Source organism: Nannobrachium achirus, assembly GCF_963921795.1.
Source record: "Nannobrachium achirus genome assembly, chromosome: 11".
Taxonomy (NCBI): Eukaryota; Metazoa; Chordata; class Actinopteri; order Myctophiformes; family Myctophidae; genus Nannobrachium; species Nannobrachium achirus.
Window position 1 is genome coordinate 50,645,913 of NC_137820.1, and position 19,527 is coordinate 50,665,439.

The 19,527-nt window shown below is 42.5% G+C and overlaps 1 protein-coding gene across 2 annotated transcripts in view; it reads left to right on the forward strand.

The window, feature by feature from the left end:
- The window catches only part of LOC308294783 (guanine nucleotide-binding protein G(o) subunit alpha), a gene marked incomplete at its 3' end in the record, with an annotated part of 183,778 nt that overhangs the window by 130,808 nt on the left and 33,443 nt on the right, over positions 1 to 19,527 (forward strand). For both annotated transcript variants that reach the window (XM_080737633.1, XM_080737634.1), the window contains exon 4: positions 5,029 to 5,189. In XM_080737633.1, the coding sequence (XP_080593759.1) occupies positions 5,029 to 5,189 (161 nt within the window). The remainder of the gene's footprint in view (positions 1 to 5,028; positions 5,190 to 19,527) is intronic.

Here is a 19,527-nt window from a genome sequence, read left to right on the forward strand (position 1 = left end):
TATGGGCATTCCCAAATGAAGTCCTGTTAGATATGTGCTTAATATTGATGACATCAGGGATACACCACCCGATCCCCACGTTATCATCCCAAGCTGTGACCGTTCACATACTAATCTGCGACCTACTATCTCAATTATGTTGGCCTACTGCGCATTAGTCTGAGGTCAGTCTACATAAGGTTGATTTATGGAAGATAATGTAAATCTGCACTAGTTTTGTCTAACTGTACTTTATGTCAGTCAGAGTCTACTTGCGCGTTCCTTTTGTCATTCACAACAGAAGTAGTGAAGTTAAGTACGGCTATAGAAAACACTGTTTACAACAGTGCAAGTACCCAGTAGGTAAAGTGCAGCTGCGTTGGGCTGCAGACATGGTGCAGCTAAGTGCATCAGCACAGGTTATGTAACACTGATAAGAATCTCATATAATGAGGAGTGCTGTGTGGAAGCCAGGGGGAGGAGGAGGTTCAAAGAAAGAAGGAAAGAAAGAGACTGACATGGGGGTTAAAGTTCTCTGTGCTGGGGACGGATTTCCATCTTGAGGATTCCCTAGGCCTAGGGGCTATTTATGAGATCAGTGCAGATTCGCGAAAAGAATTCGAGCCGTCGGCGTTATAATTTTTATAGCATTCGTTACTACTGTGGTGCCAGTTCCTACGAAATGATTCCCATCAGCCAGAGGCATTATAATTTCTGTAGTTTGGTATTCTCGTTTTGTATCCATTTTATTCTGACTTAGTTATTATAAATGTATTCTATTTTCGCATTATGTGGGGGGAAAAAACAACAAAAACAATGCAGCACCAACTTTCTTGAGACTAAGATTAGTGTTATTATTTGGGGGTCCACTTGCAGAATCCTCACGGCCCGCCAGAATCACTGTCTTTATTTTATTATTTACATTTTCCACTGACTGTCCCCACACACTATTTATAATGTCTGGTTAGTAAAGCAGCATGAAAGGGTTGAAGCCCACGGCACACAACGGTGTGGCCGTTCAGCCTTTACTGATTAACACACAGGTGCCGTTGGCACTTCATTAATGACTGTCCCCAATTTGGCATTGTATGCTGACAGCTGCTATCCAGATACAGCAGTGGTTCTCAACCTTTTCAGGCCGCGACCCCCAAAATAATCATATTTTAACTTCGGACCCCCCACCCTGACGAGCACTAAGAGTTGAGGCATTACATTTTGTAAAACACGGTTCTATTATTGTGAAAATAGCAGATCTACATGCTCACAACACCTCGCAACACGAGGCGTTGTGAACATGTAGATCGGCTATTTTCACAATTTCTGCCTCTAATATTTGACAATTTGGCCAATGTAACATTTTTCATTTTAGAGGTATTAATTAAAAAGTCCTTAAATTGTCACTTTAGAAATGTGCAGATACCCTCTATCTATACACTTAAACTTTATGTTGGTTTGTTTACTGTTGAGTGAGAAAACAATGTTGCAAATTAAGTTAATCATCTGGGGACCCCCCAAAATAATTTGGGGACCCACCGGTTGAGAACCACTGAGATACAGTAGGATGGTGCACAATCCTTTTGTGCCAAGGACCCCCAAATCGATATATATATTATTTGGGCGCGGACCCCCAGAAGAGAAGATTTGTGTTTCAACATTATTCAAAAAGGGGAAATCTCGCTCTTTCGATGTGTCATTCTTTCGACAACCAGCGTCGGATTTGGGTTAGGTTTAGGCATAGAGGTTAACATTCACCCGCGTCGGCAGAACGAACCGTCGAACAGATGCTATGTCGCAATATCGACACGCTCCCATTCAAAAACACTTTCAAGATTTTTAAAAAATGTTCTGAAATAGCAGATGTTCAAGCTCGCAGCGTGGCACGAGTGAGTGAGCTATGAGCTTGTATATCTGCTACTTTAGAATAGCCAACGTGCAAAATATGGATAAAGGGGTTAAAATGGTTGTGATGCTGTTTTAACACATTTTGCTGGGGGAAACCCCCGGCCCGTAATATATATATTACATTGATTGCCCTAGTTTGAGTGAGTTTGTTTGAGTTTGATGCTATTGAGTTACAGTACACACTCTCTGGTGTGTTTTTACATCCTTTGTTAGCACATGGATTTTAGCAATGTGTCCTATCTGTGCTATATTGTTGTAGGCCTAATGCAGGAAATAGATACGGTACAAACAACGCGGATGCACAACATAAACATGTTTTTGCTGTCATATTGTGTACACCTCTTGGCCCAGTTTGATTGTGTTACACAGACGAGAATAGCCCTGTATTTTTATCTTGCTGCCATGTTGGGCCCTTTTAGACAGCTTTTAAACAAGTCATTTCATAATTTGGTGCTGTAGTGTTAAGTGTTACATTGCCTGACCCAGTTGAATGGTATGACCTAAAAGATTTTGGGTCGAAACGAAACACAGCTGTGTCTCGTTTGTACCCAGCATTGAAATTCGAAAGTGTTTATTTAACGTGTAAAACGTGATTCTAGCCAGCGTACAAAAAATGATATCAATATTTATGGCTATGGGAAAAATGAATGGCAGTTTTTCTGTTTTTTGGGCACCAGTAAATCATGCCCTATTTCGACACTTAGAGTTAAATGAACACTTTGGAGCACCCAAAGGTGTCAAAACATCAAAGTGTTTCAATGAAGAAGTGTCCTCAATGCAAATTCATTACTACAAAGTGGGTGCTGATGTTTGAACTGTATGCGTGCGTGCGTGCGTGCGTGGGTGCGTGCGTGCGTGCGTGCGAGCGAGCGAGCGAGTCACAGCCACAGTGTTTTTTGCCTAAGAATACTTTTGTTCATCACCTTCTTTTTATTTAGCATAAACAGACTATAATGCATGGTGTCAAGCACTGGAAATAGACAATCTACAAGCTCACAAAGTGTCACGGATGCGATGCATTGTGAACTGGTAGACTGCAATGTGTGATGCTATAAAGTCTATTTTGGGCTTAAAGGTGGTGTTATTTCTTAGTTAAAATACATTTTAAATAGCTCTGTTAATATAGCAACCATTGCTATTGACTATAAGGTTGAATGATACTCTATAGTATGGAGTTTTTTAAGCATTAGGGGTCTACTCATCTCTCAAGCTCTTTGGTAAACATCGATTTTCAGGTCAGGATACCAATTAGATCCAATCAAGAGAGAGAATGTGTACACTACAGGATACAGGATAAACAATCGAAATTGGAAGTGATGGAACAAAAACAAAGAATTGGAATTGTAACACTATTAGGGATGGGTCAGAATATATTATAATTCGAATGTAGTGTTTTGGACTACACAGAGAAGCAGTCTCATGTAAACAGAGACCTATTATTTCTGCATGTGGTAAATAATTAAAAAAATTAGCTAAAATCAATGTTCTGTTCTGTTCTGCTCTGCTGTGCATGATTGATAATTAAGTCTTAATCTCCCAGAAACATTAAAGTACCTGTACAGTGTAAGGTTGCCCGAGCGGCCAGGCTTCAAAAACAGTCCAGAGATGGTCTTTGCTGGTTTTTATTTCACCTCCCAGCAGCATTGCAGTTCAGAGAATTCAAATCACCAAAATATGACTGACACAAAAATAGGAAAAATAGACCAGCGCTGAAAAATAAACACTTAGGCGAACACTAACATAACCCAACAGGCAAAGAACTCTCTTCGGGTAACACCATGATCACAGCATGGCCCCGTAGCTTCAGGGAATGCTCTCTCGTCTGTATGCCCACATCAGAACTAACTTGCCTGCCCTGTAGCCTCCCTTTAAATATGGAGTGGGCCCTACCACAGGACACCAATTAGCATTAGCAATACTTCCCTATACTTCCAAATAAACATTCAATAATAACCCAGAGCTAGTATGAGTAACTTAACATTCTAAATGATGCGTGTTACACATAAACTTGGGGGAACTTCAAATTAATGACAATTTAACTAAACATTTTACTCTGAAAACAAAAGGAAACACCCTCTCCTCCACAGCACTTGGCACGTTCCTATTAACTAAGGAACGGCCCCCAGCTGTGCAGGAGAGACAACTAGGGAGGTGACCACACCCCTGATTACCACCACCAATGATTCAATAAACATTAGAACATTAAAATGCATTGAAATACAAGCTCAAGAACATAGTCCATGAACCAACCCTTTCACAGTCATTTCCAAAGCTGGCCGGCAAAGTTGGTCAAATGGGAAACGCTGTTAAGTTGGGTGTGTGTACATTGTCCTCAAACATTGTATCTGTATATAGGGCACGGGTTGCCCCGTGACATACAGCATTAATGTAAACCTACTACAAAATATGGTCATCTAACTTTAAATAAATCCACTGATTGATTTACTCTGTTACCACTAAAGCAGGTAATAATAGTTTTGCATTTAGACACACAGCTGTGCTGAGACTTTATTAAATTCTTACTAACATACGAGATGAGGGGTAAACAATGCACTTATTATTTAGTTAAATGCCGGGTGGGCACGGTGTGATGGGCAGGGGAGAATGGATGGATGTGTGTGTTTAAAACATTCTGTTTAACCAAAAATATGACCTACAGCACCTTTTAAAAGCTACAGTGACCCTACGTTATAACAGTGAGCAACAGACGGCGATGCTGGTCGATAAATATCTCCTAGTGGGTGTTCCTGCCGTCATTAACATACGTCCTCAAAGGAACACATGAATTTGATTGGCTATCGCCGATGTTGTAGTCCAAACTATTTTCATGTTTTTGGGGCGAAGACAAATAATGCACTTCCGGAAAATACTCTGCACCGTCAGGTTAGACCAGCTTTACTTCTTGAACAACCCTGGATTAGGGTTAGGGTTAGGACTGATTTTAGAAGGCATTTCTAGAATCAGCCTCAGGTCTTCATGGGTCAAACATAAGGTGCTACTAAAGTTGTCTTATGACTTTGTCAGTGGTTCCAGAGGACACAGCTCCTCTGTCCCTCCCTAGGGCTCTCTGTAGCTTCTCAGCCATGATGCTAACCTGCTGCCATGATGATGCTAACCCTCATGCCCGTCCTCTGTGCTGTCCCGCAGGCCGACGCTAAGATGGTGTGTGACGTGGTGAGCCGTATGGAGGACACGGAGCCTTACTCCCAGGAGCTGCTGGGCGCCATGATGCGTCTGTGGTCCGACGCCGGCATACAGGAGTGTTTCAGCCGCGCCCGAGAGTACCAGCTCAACGACTCAGCACAATAGTACGTTCTCTGTGTGTGTGTGTGTGTGTGTGTGTGTGTGTGTGTGTGTGTGTGTGTGTGTGTGTGTGTGTGTGTGTGCGTGTGCGTGTGTGTGTGCGTGCGTGCGTGCGTGTGCTTGAGTGTGTGTGAGTGAGGTGAGGCGTCTGTTTGGGAAGTATGTGTGTTTGTTATCTTATCATGCCAGTAACAAATATGAAAGCAGCAGTGAGTATGATCACAGAGTAGCTACTCTGACACACAGTGAATCACCATTAAAGGTACGCAGAGAGAGAGAGAGAGAGACAGGTTGGAGAGAGACTGAGAAAGACAGAGAGAGATAGGAGGATAAAGAGAGAGAGGAAAGGAGATAGGAGGAGGAGGGTTTATGTGAGTGAACAGAAGTGAGCAAGTGAACGAGTGAGGGGGCAGATGAGAGAGAGAGAGAGAGAGAGAGAGAGATTAAATGGAATGCATTGATGTATTACTGTCGGAGTCATGTTTGTGTGCCTAGCTTACTGTAATTGTTCACCATACATCTTGTTGAATTGGAGCAAGTCATTTATTTATATTGCTGTCGGCGCTATATAGCTAAAGCACATACTGTACACTGTTTATATTTATATTCAGCATGCGGGCTAACTGGCTACCATTACAATAAAGCAGTTTTTTTAGGTACAGCTAATTGGCTAGCATTACAATAATGCAGTGTTTCGGGTACAGCTAACTGGCTACCATTACAGTTTGCTGCTCTAAACAGCTGACATTTTAATTCATTTAACCTATATTTATTTTCTCTGAAATACATTGAGGGCAGGACCATAGTTTTCAATGATGCCAAGATTACAAAAGGCATATTCAAGACAGAACAATAATATTGAAATAAGAACAGGATACACATGTTGTGTACTGTAAAAAGCAACAGAACACAATCACAATAAGACAACCTGATGTCAGACATCAGCTCTGCATACTTGACCTACGTAGAGTGCAAAGTGAAAGTGTGGAAGAATCGTCTGTTTGCACGGGAGTGATGTCAGAATGAGTCAGCAGAAGTGATGTCACAACGAGTCGGCCTGATGTCAGACATCAGGATAACCGTGTATCGGGTAGGGTCGAGGCCTAGCTAAGAACGTAGGCAAAGATCTGAGCTATCTGCGTGCGAAAGTTGGACTCTGCAGAACCAGCCATGTGCTGTGAGGCCTCTTCCATGCGATTCGGGCCAATTCGGCCTCGGCTTCAATGTGTAGTCAGGGTAACAATTAACTCTTTTACCGCTTCAAACGTTAACGCTCGTCCCAATTCTGGACGCGGCTCAAAGCCAATACGAACGCGCGTTCTTTTACCTTGTTTGAGCACTGTAAGCTGATGAGGGGTCGCGCGGGTGTGTACAGTAAAAACATCTCCCGTAATGCTGCTTTCAAATCTCCACCACACGTAAACATCAATGATGTCCAAGATCTTTTTCTATAACATTGCAAAGGTAAGCTGCTTTTTGCTGGCACCAGCCCCAATAAATAAATAATAAATCTGGCAGTAAAACTGTTAAAAACAATGAGATTAATGAGCATGTTTATACATTTTCCCATTGAAATCATGGAGTCAATATTTAAATTGTGTTGTAACTCATTCCAGTTATAGGGGACTGTAGCTTAAGTAATGAAATGTAGTCGTGACATCGGGTTTCATATTCTGAAGTATTCCAACTTAACAGTGATTAAATATATGTATTTATTTAACCGTGCTTTATAAATGTAGATGATTTACCAATGTTGGTCTCGTCTCATAGCAATGGTTCCCAAACTGGGGGTCATTTGAAATCATTTTGGGGGCTCTCCTGATGATTAGATTAACCCATTTAGACCTAAGGCCTTCTAAGTCCTGACCTAAGTTTTCTGAAAAACTTCAAATATTTATTCAAACATAAACATAAAAATACAAATAAAATATGTTGCTATACTGTACATAGCAATAACAACACAAAAATGTGTTCCCGGCCTGAAGGTTATGCAGGATTCACATTTCTAAAGTTACAATTTAGTGACTTAAGATATTTTTAATACAAAATTGGCAAAAAACTGGGCTTTTTTCACAATATGTATCAGTTGTCAAACTAATTGTAATGCCTCAACTCCTACATTCCAAGTGCTTGTCAGGGTGTGTGTGTGTGTGTGTGTGTGTGTGTGTGTGTGTGTGTGTGTGTGTGTGTGTGTGTGTGTGTGTGTGTGTGTGTGTGTGTGTGTGTGTGTGTGTGTGTGTGTGTGTGTGTGTGTGTGTGTGTGTGTGTGTGTGTGTGTGTGTGTGTGTGTGTGTGGGAGGGGGGGGGGGGTCCCAGTTCATATATAATTATTTTGGGGGGGGTAGCGGCCTGGAAAGGTTGAGAACCACTGCTGAGAGAGAGAGAGAGAGAGAGAGAGAGAGAGAGAAAGATGGTTATGTTCTTCCTCTTCAAGTCATCCATCACTGGAGAGAAGAGGGGAGGGGGCTCCAAAGGTTACAGAACACATTCCTATCAACATGATACATGCACAATTAATGGGAACAGCGACATTCCCTCTACACACTGTGTGCATGATGTGCGTGTGCATACAGTACGTGTGCATATTTAAATAGTTGTCTGTTGAATGTCAAAACATTAAAGATTGATGCACACTTCCTATTATGTTGTAACCTGTGGAGTGGAACGAGGTAACCAAACAAACAGCTGATAGGACCGATGTCATGTGATCAGGCCACATCTAATCTAGGTAATATAGTGTGTGCGTGCGCCGTGTGTGCGTGCGGGTGTGGCTCTCAGACATGATGACATCAGTAGTCTATGACGTATATCTATGATGTATGATTCCACATTTGTGCAAGGTTTCACCTCTGTTGACTTTCATTATAACATTTATTAAAAACATAAAATGGCGGGGCGCCCGCTGGCCTAGTGGTCAAGGCGCATACCACATACTAGGCTATGATGCCTGCTGGCGTCGCCGGTTCGATTCCCGATCTGGACGACCGTTGCCGCATGTCATTCCCCATCTCTCTCCCCATTTCCTGTCAGTCTACTGTCCTATCTAATAAAGACATATAAAGCCCAAAAACAAATCTTAAAAAAAATAAAAAAAAATAAACATAAAATGGCTACTTCTTGGTGCTGATTGGTTCAGCGGTTTACTCTTATAGACGAACAGACTTCTACAGAGCCACGCGGTAAAAGAAATGACCAGGGGGGTCCCCAGATGATTAACTTAATGTGCAACATTGTTTAGGTTATGTGTAGAGCAGGGGTCTTCAACGTTTTCAGGCCGGGGACCCCCAAACTGATGGGGAGATGGAGCAGGGACCCCCTACCACCTCGTAGGGTGGGGGGGGTCGGGGCTACAACATATTTTTTATTTTAAACATGTACAAGTTACAGCGAGCAGGGTGGGCCGTACCACTACCATTTCTAAACATACTACTTATTAACACATGGGCGGCCAAGGTTTATAACATTTATAGCTGTTGCTGGTGCCACCATTGACTTACGTTATGTTTTGATGAGCCCCGCAAGCTTCGTGCGTGTGCACGTGCGTGTCCAGAGAAGATTGAGGAGGTACTCCATTTGTTTACAAACGCTCGCGAAACTCGCGGTAAAAAAATCGCGGTAAATTCGCGGTAAAGTGTCGCCGTGAAAACAATCAGCTCTCTGCCTCCATGGGGCTGTTTTTACCTCATTCTCAGATAAAGCCGTTCTTATGTTTCAAAGTAGAATCTAAAGCCATGTAAAATCCTTCCGTGTGGGGAGAGACAGGGGGCTTCCTGCCCTGGCTGGGTGACGTAATGGATTCAGGGCATGCAAAGGGAAGCTGCGGTCTCGAAAAGTTAACTATTTGTTGACTCGTCCCTCGACGATATAACTTCCTGTGGCAGGGTGACATCTAGTGGCCAAAACTCGTCCCTGAACGAGTTTGGCTCCCCAAGTGTTAACAGAGAACAAATGTCAATATTATCAACAATCTGTCGATTGCATAGTAATCATGTATTCAAGCTATTCAAAATGGATAGAATCATGATTTATTTTTTTAACATAAATGTGGAAAATGGCAACAACAAAAAAAGAAAGAAAAAAAAACATTTTTTGAAATATATATTTTTTTATTTTATTTTTATCAAGCAATAATTTCGCGGACCCCCTGCAGTACCTCCGCGGACCCCCTAGGGGTCGCGGACCCCCTGTTGAAGACCCCTGGTGTAGAGGGTGAAAAGAGCAGACTAAATACAGAGTAAAAAGTCAAGTTTATCAAGTATTGATGGTTCAAGTGGTTAAATATCTGAAAACACAAATTTAGATGAACCTGATGCACTGATGATTGTGCTGTCAAACGATGAAACTAAACGATATGGTATGTATGGGTTGTGGGGGTCCCTGCTTCATCTCTCTCTCAACTAAGGGGTCCTTGGCCTGAAAACGTTGAAGACCCCTGGTCTAGACCGGGGGCTCAATCGTAGCACATTTTATATGGCCCGCAGCTTCCTTCCTAAAAATGTATAATTTATGGGCTGTCAGTAAAGACTCATGTGAAATTCATAGTTTCATACATTGAAATGGTGATGTTTTGAAATTAACCATGAGCAGATACTGTAGGCTATGTCTCAGTAGAATGTGTAAGGATACGTGATGTGAACAAAAGGCCATTTGTATTTTATTTTATTAAAGTTTTGCAGAGAAACCTTCTCACACCAGGTTACATTTCGCTACACTACCATTGATCAAAAATTCATGCATGAAAAAAAAATGCTGAATGGTTTTTGTTTTGTTCAAGGTTAGACGTTGGCTACAATGCCAACAAAAGGCTATTGATATTGCACTGTAGTTTAATAAAATCCTATTTTCATTTTCAAATATTGCCCCCTTTGAAAAGGTTTGGGAGCCCTGGTCTAGACATTCATAATGAATGACATCTTCACAATCTTCCTAGAAGGGTTTGCGTGCGTGCGTGCGTGCGTGCGTGCATGTCTGCATGAGTGCACATGCATGAGTTTGTATGTATACTCTCTGTTCCATTGTTTTGCTAAAAGTAGTGCCTGAAGCCACCTGTCTTTCTAAATCTTTCTTTCTGTTTCCCTCTCTGAATATCTAACATGTCCTGACCTATTTACCACAATACACGTACATTACACATGGAACATGCACACACCAACACACCATAAAATGTACGCACACAGGCAACAAAATGAATACAGTACACACTATAGTTATCCAAATACCTTGTCATGCATGGCCAAATCTACACACACACACACACACACACACACACACACACACACACACACACACACACACACACACACACACACACACACACAATTACAGTCATTGCTGTCCAAAACATTGTCTTTTTTATTATTCTTGTAAAAACATGAAAACATAGTGAAAATGGATGATCTAGAAACTCACAACGCGTCGCATCGCGACACGCTTATAGACCTGGTATTTTCACTGTCTTTGTTTGACACTCTTGTATTATTATGAAGTAGAGCATTAGCCTAATTTACTGAAGGATAAGGACAGGAAGGACATAAGACATTGAAATGTGGACATACAAGGTTTCTGCCCGACCGACAGCAGTGACATTATGCAGCCCACGTGCACAGTGGTGTCATCTTCAGTGGCAACCGGAGGCCGATACCAGAATGAACAAGGCAACCATTTTGATTCATCTTGAGAGGTGTGTAATATAAGGATGGGACGATATGAACATTTCATATCGCGATTATTGTGACAAAAGAAATCGCGATTTACGATATTATCACGATATTATCACGATAATCAAAATCCATTATCCTGGGGTGGAACATTTGCCAAAAACTAGCAGATCTACAAGCTCACGACGCATTGTGAGCTTGTAGATCGGCTATTTTTTGGTAAAGACATTTGATAGAGAGTGAAAAAGGACTGTATCAAGTACGTATATTAGTACCTTTTACCAATTATAAAAGGTTTAAGTGGTACCGGATATGCATTTCGGCAAAAATAAAAGGTGAATTGATCCCCTGTGCATGACGGAGGACGATATCGCGATAAATTAAATCTCCACGATACGATTATCGTGAGTGTTTTTATCACGATAAACGATAATATCGCGCATCGTCCCATCCCTAGTGTAATATCGTGTCTTCCCGGTGAGGAAGTGCACACACGTACCGCATGTCATTAGCAAGCATTGTGCGTGTGCTATCTTATAACTCCCTGCGCTCGTGCCAGCCCAGATGTCAAGGCGGTATTGAACCAGTAATGAATTAAATTCGTTAGGAACAGACGAGATGCAATGAATACACACTCAAGGGCAAACAGAAGGACACACAATGTGAGCGTGAGTGTTTTGCCTCAAACAAAAGCAGGCTGATTCTTGTTAAAACATTTTATGCTAATAATTCAATCAATAGCCCTTAAGGGGATAAATATTTCTCTCTCTTATGTTAGAATCAGCTTTATTGTCACATTGCAGTGGGTGACATTTGTTTTGTGCAAGTTATTTCTAGTTATTTCAAGTTATCATTGTTTCCATTAAAGGAGAACTGGAAGAAGAAGAAGAAGCTTAAGGGGCAGGGAGAGCAAGGGGAACGGAAAGAAAGATCAATGAAAAAAACAACAAAGTATCTACGCGTTGTGATCTTGTAAATCTGCTATTTTTGCTACTGTTTTGTGACATAGAATGATGAGGTAGGGCATTAATCGAAAAGAAAAGTTAAAATATGGAGATTAATTGTTCTGTTGATGATGGAGAGGTTCCTGTCCAACAGTATTGTGTTCAGTAAACCACGATCACAGTTCACAGATAAACCAATAACTTAGCATTAGTCTATATTTTGTACTTACCTGTAAGACGCCCTACGGGCGAGAAGTGTCCTCACACTAAAGGGCGAGGTTGCGCTGAAACAACAGACACTACACAATATTATGTCCATATTATGGGCATTCCCAGATATGGGCTTAATATTGAATGACATCAGGGATCTCTATATACAGTATGGGCATAAAAGGGACAGGACAGAATTAATTTGCAAGTGTGACTCGCGTCGCGACAACCACACTGGTTATCACGAAACTAACACAATATGCCATATAGACATTCCCAGCAGATATGGGCTTAATATTGATGACATCAGGGATCTTGGCCATATACTGTATGGAGCATGACTTGAGGTGTGACGCACGGGACGGACATGATCTGTAGGCCGTAAATGCGACCTATGGTTGCAATTACAGAGTTCAGTATTTTTGCAGTCTGTTGATGTTATATAAAAGGCTTTATTATGACACAGTACCACCATTTCTCTCTCTCTCTCTCTCTCTCTCTCACACACACACACACACACACTGTCCCCCTCTGTGGTGTCTTCCCTCGTTCTTCCTGTCTCTCTGTCCCCTGTTTCAGTCCTCCTTTCCTGTCTTTACAACCTTGCATCCCTGGACGTGCGGTCATGTGTTGCTGTGTTGTGCCAGGCCCCCTGCCAAAAAGCCCCTCTCTTCCTCCTTTAACCCCACTCTCTCCCTGGCACGGGCCCAGCGCCACCAGGCCATTAGCTGATGTTTATCACAGGTCATTACAATCAATCATCTCACACACTGACTGCAGTGTAGCCAGGCCACTAAAAATAACACTGCATGTGTGAAAGTTAGAGTTAGAAAGAGAGAGAAAGTGTGTGTGTGTGTGCGTGTGCGTGCGCGTGCGTGCGTGCGTGTGTGTGTGTGTGCGTGTGTGTGCGACCACGCGCATATGAAGGAATGTTGACATAGTGATGTTGAATATCACGGTTGGTCCGCAGAACCATGACTTTTTCTATATTGGAAACAACACATTTAATCTCTCTCTTATTCACAGAAACACACACACACACACACACACACACACACACACACACACACACACACACACACACACACACACACACACACACACACACACACACACACACTCAAACACATTTTTGGACACTTTTTCCTCATGTTGTTCATGCCAGTCCATGTATTACGGAAATGACGAACAGGTGACAGCTTCCGTTCTGGGCTTTCGGGGTGTGTACTGTAGTTCCAGACTCTATATTTAGCTTTGGGAGATTGTGGAATAGTTGTCTGGCTGCGCGAGACTACACTGTACATAACATTAAAGCAACACCTACTGGTTGACAGGTAAAAAGGTACTTACATTTCTTGCTTAAGTATCAATACTGCAAGGTAGAAATACTTTAGTTAAGTAAAAGTCTGGCATTCAAAATTTACTTGAGTAAAAGTGCAAAAGTATTGGTATCAAAATTTAAGTACCAAAAGTAAAAGTGCTCATTATGCAGAAAGTCCCATTTCAAATTTTCATGTATTTTTAGACGCAATAAGCCGGCAATTTCTTTATTACTATTTACCACAGCCTCCATAAGTCACATCTGCCCATGAAGGATTGCGGTGCATCTTGGGAATGGGCTTATTGTGCCTAAAAATACATATTTAGCCACTTGCATGCATGCCCCCATGCAACCTGGGGGTGTGCATGCAAATCAAAATTGTTAAAATCACTAAAACGATAGAAAGAAGTACCGTAAATGAATACATTTTAACACTCATCTTTTCTTTTTTCTAATGACTATCTAATATATGAACCCTTGTTGTAAAAAAACAAAGTTGTCCTTTACGTGGTTAATATGACTGTGTGGGGTGAAGATGTGGACTGGCATGGTTTATTTCCTTAGCACACACAAGCTACAGATTTAGGACCAGGTCACATATGCTGGTAGGAAAAGTAATCAGCAGAATGTATTTCTACTGTTACTGTGCTGCTAAAAGTCCGGGGACCACCCCAGTTTCTTATTTTAGGATTTCAGCGTTTCTTTTTTTCCTGATTGTAAAGACTGATGGCTGAGAGAGATGGAGAGGGAGGAGGAGAGGGAGGGTGGGGGAGAGAGAGAGAGCAGAGATGTCATTCTTCATGCATAATCACTGGAACATTCCATATCTTCTGTGATTAAATGGTAAATGGTGCATTTATATGGCGCCTTTATCCAAGGCGCTTTACAATGTGCATTCACCCATTCACACACATTCATGCACATACTCGTCAGGAACAATTAGGGGTTCGGTGTCTTGCTCAGTGACACTTCGGCACTAACTCTGGAGGAGCCTGGGATTGAACTGGAAACCTTCCAATTCTCCAAGCGACCGCTCTACCTCCTCAACCACTGCCGCCCCTGATTATGCCAAGTGCACACCCGGCACACTCTCAGTATTTCATAATGGCCGATTCAACCAGGCAGGACATGACTCCTGTGCGATGTAGTTTTAATCAGCCATAATAAGGTCCTTTATTAACACATGGGCGGCCAAGGTTTATAACATTTATAGCTGTTGCTGGTGCCACCATTGACTTACGTTATGTTTTGATGAGCCCCGCAAGCTTCGTGCGTGTGCACGTGCGTGTCCAGAGAAGATTGAGGAGGTACTCCATTTGTTTACAAACGCTCGCGAAACTCGCGGTAAAAAAATCGCGGTAAATTCGCGGTAAAGTGTCGCCGTGAAAACAATCAGCTCTCTGCCTCCATGGGGCTGTTTTTACCTCATTCTCAGATAAAGCCGTTCTTATGTTTCAAAGTAGAATCTAAAGCCATGTAAAATCCTTCCGTGTGGGGAGAGACAGGGGGCTTCCTGCCCTGGCTGGGTGACGTAATGGATTCAGGGCATGCAAAGGGAAGCTGCGGTCTCGAAAAGTTAACTATTTGTTGACTCGTCCCTCGACGATATAACTTCCTGTGGCAGGGTGACATCTAGTGGCCATAACTCGTCCCTGAACGCGTTTGGCTCCCCAAGTGTTAAAGTCCTTTAAAATGTATTTGATTAAGACATTCCAGCATGTCACAGACCAATGGCTTTAAACCTTTTTTGTAACGGGAACCAAGCTCTCAGAATAGTCGCACCACAGACAGAATTAGATGGTCAGAGAAAGACCAATTTCAAATCGAAATGTCCCCAGTTTGCCAGAGTATTTCAATGGCACTCAACTTTGCTGAATAGTGTTCATTAGAAAGCAAAGGTCCCCATACTTTTTCAGCCCGAGACCCAAAAGAGACATTTGTGTCTCCCTGGGACCCACTAACACTGTGCTAAAGTCATCTCCATCTCATTCAGTGTATTTGTGACAGTCTCATTCTAACGTATTATTACCTATTTGGTTGTCAGTGTCTTCCCTCGCTTCTTGTATTCTAGCTCAATGGCACCTTGACTGAACACACGCGCTGTGGTAATTGAACCTAGCTCTTAACTCATTCGATGCCCATAAGAAGGTGCCTCATCACACTCTTTGATCTCGCCGAGTGTCGTCTGCGAGATTGAAGAGATTTTGATTTGATTTGATTAAACCGTAGCGTGCGGTCTGCGGCACCTACGACTGATTTAAAAACTCAAATTCCCATAATACATTGGGAGATAATTTAATCAGGAAATCCGTTTATTGCATCCAGGACAATGTTATGAAATTCACAAAAATGCCCTTCTCTACCGACCATACAAAAACCCTGGCACTTGGCTACAGAAATAATTAATTCATCGCTGGCACTGAGTGAGTTTTAATTGTCTCTGCCAGGCCGGATGCCCAAAGATCAGATGGCCAGAGAGACTATGTATTCGGTCCCTTGTTTTTCGTTGTTTTTCCTTAGTGACTAGGATGGTCAGCTTAACCACTATAAACTGCCCTGATATCCAATAAAATAATATTCTAAGCTAGTAATACGCTACACACACCATACACATCACATCAGGTTGCAGTTTAGTATGTGAAACGGCACATGCTGACTCTGGACGTGTACACTTTTGTACGGTCTATGGGTTTGCCTTCTGACATCATGCTCTGACTTCACTGTGATGTCAGGGGAACCACACTAACAAAATCTCCATTTTATGCCCATATATGGAGTTTCCTGATGTCATCAATATTAAGCCCATATCTAACAGGACTTTATATGGGAATGCCTATTTGGAGGCCACATCGGCCACATACCACACTAACAGAATCCATATATGGCCAAGACAGATGGCCAAGACAGCCCATATCTGTGTGGCTAATTCTACAGACAGGGATCTCCATGTATGGGCATAAAATGCATATATGTATGATGTCAGATGTCATAGACGTCATAGGACTTTCACATAACGAATAACTGAGTAAACATGTTTGGGCTCTCACAGCATATCTCCATATACACAGTACATGGATCTGCATATATGGGTACCAGGGGTCTCCATATATGGGTAACTGGTCCGATATACTGTACATCACTGGCCATATGGCCAAGACATGGCGTGACCTCGCCCTTTAGGGGCGATGTCGCTTGTCGCCCTGAGGTGTCTTACTAGTATACTAGCTACAGTAGTTGTGTGAAACATGGCACACCAACATATACTTGACACAAGTATGACTGTCAATCTTCCCATTATCCTCCTCATTAGAGCATCCACCTCTCTGTCTCTGCCCAGCGCTCCCTCTGCCTCAGGCCTGCCCTCCGTCTCTCCATCCTCCATCTGTCTCCTCCCATCACCTGGGGATCTGCCCTATACACTGCTCACTGTCAGTCAACCTCTCTCTGTCTGTCTGTCTGTGTGTGTGTGTGTGTGTGTGTGTGTGTGTGTGTGTGTGTGTGTGTGTGTGTGTGTGTGTGTGTGTGTGTGTGTGTGTGTGTGTGTGTGTGTGTGTGTGTGTGTGTGTGTGTGTGTGTACTCTTGAATTGTATCCGCCGACTGCTTTTCTTTTCTGTCCAATCCAACACAAGCATGCATGCTTTTGCAGTCTGCTTCTTGCTGCCCAATAAGTTATCTCTCTCCTCTCAGTAGAAAATACCAATTCACAGTTGCTTTCTTTTGAATGTCTACCGTAGCACTGATTGGATGAGATAGAGATTTATCTTTATTAATTCCATGGCATGCAGGGGTGGAAAGTACTGGCAAGCTAGTAGGGGTGGATATTGTCAAGAATCTTGCGATGCAATACGTATCACGATACTTGGGTCACGATGCAATACTATCACGATATATTGCGAATCTTTGCGATACAATACTATTGCGATATATCAGCTTTAAAAGCTGAAGGCGCTGCTCTAATGTTGTTGTTTTCGTCGTTTGCAGCCATTCTCTCGAGACCTCACTCACTGTCTGAACCGTGGGAAGGGGAAGTAGCTACTATAGTAAAGCGACATCTAGAGGCAGCAGAGTGTCAGGACCGGACTTCTACCATTGGTTCCTATGCTCGGGAATATTTTTATTTTCCTCAAAGTATCGCGATACTATGCCTGAAGTATCGATACAGTATTGGCAAATAAACTATCGCGTTGTATTGCCATATCGATTATATTGCCAACACCCCTACAAGCTAGACAGATGTATGGAGGATCAATATGACCGGCGGAGACGCCGTTGGGGTCTCGTCCGAGTACTACGACCAGTAGAGAAACTCGGTTTGAGTTTAGCTTAGCTGATGGCTGGTCAGATGGTCTAATGCAGTGGTTCCCAACCTGTGGGTCAGGTGCCCAAATTATTTTGGGGGGTCCCCAGATGATTAACTTAATGTGCAACATTGTTTTCTCACTCAACAGTAAACAAACCAACACAAAGTTTAAGTGTATAGAGGGTATCTGCACATTTCTAAAGTGACAATTTAAGGACTTTTTAAATCCCTTTTATGCCCATATATGGAGTTCCCTGATGTCATCAATATTAAGCAATTGTGAAAATAGCCGATTGCGAGGCTATTTTCACAATAGAACCGTGTTATAAAAAAATGTAATGCCTCAACTCTTAGTGCTCGTCAGGGTGGGGAGGGGTCCCCAGGTAAAATATGATTATTTGGGGGGTCGCAGCCTGAAAAAGTTGAGAACCACTGGTCTAAGGAGCACTGGGGGGCGGGGGGGAGGAGTGCATCTCTCCACTCCGACATGTCTCCTTTCCGACATGTCTCCATTCCGACACTATCTCTAACCTTAACCCTAAACCGAACCCCCATGGGAGTGTCGCCACTCCGACAATAAGAAGTCAATTTCGGAGTGGCGACATGTCGGAATGGAGAGAGCCTCCCGGGGGGGACACTTGGACACGTATACTGGGCAGGTATGGATGGATGGAATGAAGGAAGGATAGTTGAGCGAGCATCTGGGGATTTCCTTCAGAAGTATTTTCTGAGTTACTCATACAGTGCAGTCCTTTTTTTGTTGGTAATTTGCCCCCAAATAGGAGCTCCCTGTCTACTACTCAGTATCGTTTTAACTGTCTCTCAGTGTGGTTTCCCCCTGATTTATCATTTACAATTTACTTAATTTACTTAGCGGTAAGTGAATTGCAAGGGGCAACCGTCTACACGAACATCCCTTTAATAAAATGATAAGGAAATGCAAACCGGACGAGAATTGAATCTCCCTTTCCAGGCCAGTGGCTAAATAATGTCTAATTTATGTTCTGCCTTAGCATGAAAATCAGCCAATCTGTGAGCTCACAACGCGTCGCAGTGCAACGCGTCGATCTTGTAGACTGGTAGTTTTTTGGCAGAGGATACCATCATGACGTGACGCATGATAAATCAGGCTTAACTCGAATGGAACTCCAACTTTCTGTTCCAGAAGTAGAACACATCTTGTTTGTGCAGCATTTGTAAAGCTTGTTTACCCTCCAGCCTGTGTGGAATATCATGGAGATGGACCACTTGTTTACCACACTTCTCATTTATTTGGCAGGCAAGAAGAAAATATGCGATGCAATAAAAGAGTATTTGATTGTGAATGCCATTACAAATGATTCATAACAAAATAAGAAGTGTGTCGATGGATGACATCATCAAAGTGCCAGTGGGAGAAAGAGTCCAAACAAATAATTTACAAACCCAGTGAAAATGAAGTTTGTTTTCACCAGTCAAGTCAAATACAGCACATCGTGTAATGGTTTTCAACCTTTTCAGGCCGCGACCTCTCAAAATAATCACATTTGAACTGGGACCCCCACTTTTTTTTGCATTAAAAGGTTCTTAGACTGTCACTTCACTGTCATCTGGGGACCCCCCAAAAAATCATGTGAGGACCCCGCTGGGGGTCCCGACACACAGGTTGAGAACCACTGGTATATAGCACAGTTGGGACGGTATCGTAGACTTTTCTTCTTCTTTTCTCTTTTTTGCACAATACAACATAGTAAGGGAAAGTTAGCCGAGTGCTGGACCAATATGGGAACTAAATCATTACCAATAGCTTTCTTCACAAATGTCTTCATAAAGGTGTCTACTATCACCCTAATTGCACACCTCATACGCTCATATTGGCCATTTTTTATTTTTCCCCCTTTAATGCCAGGGCCTCGGGATACCCCCAACTT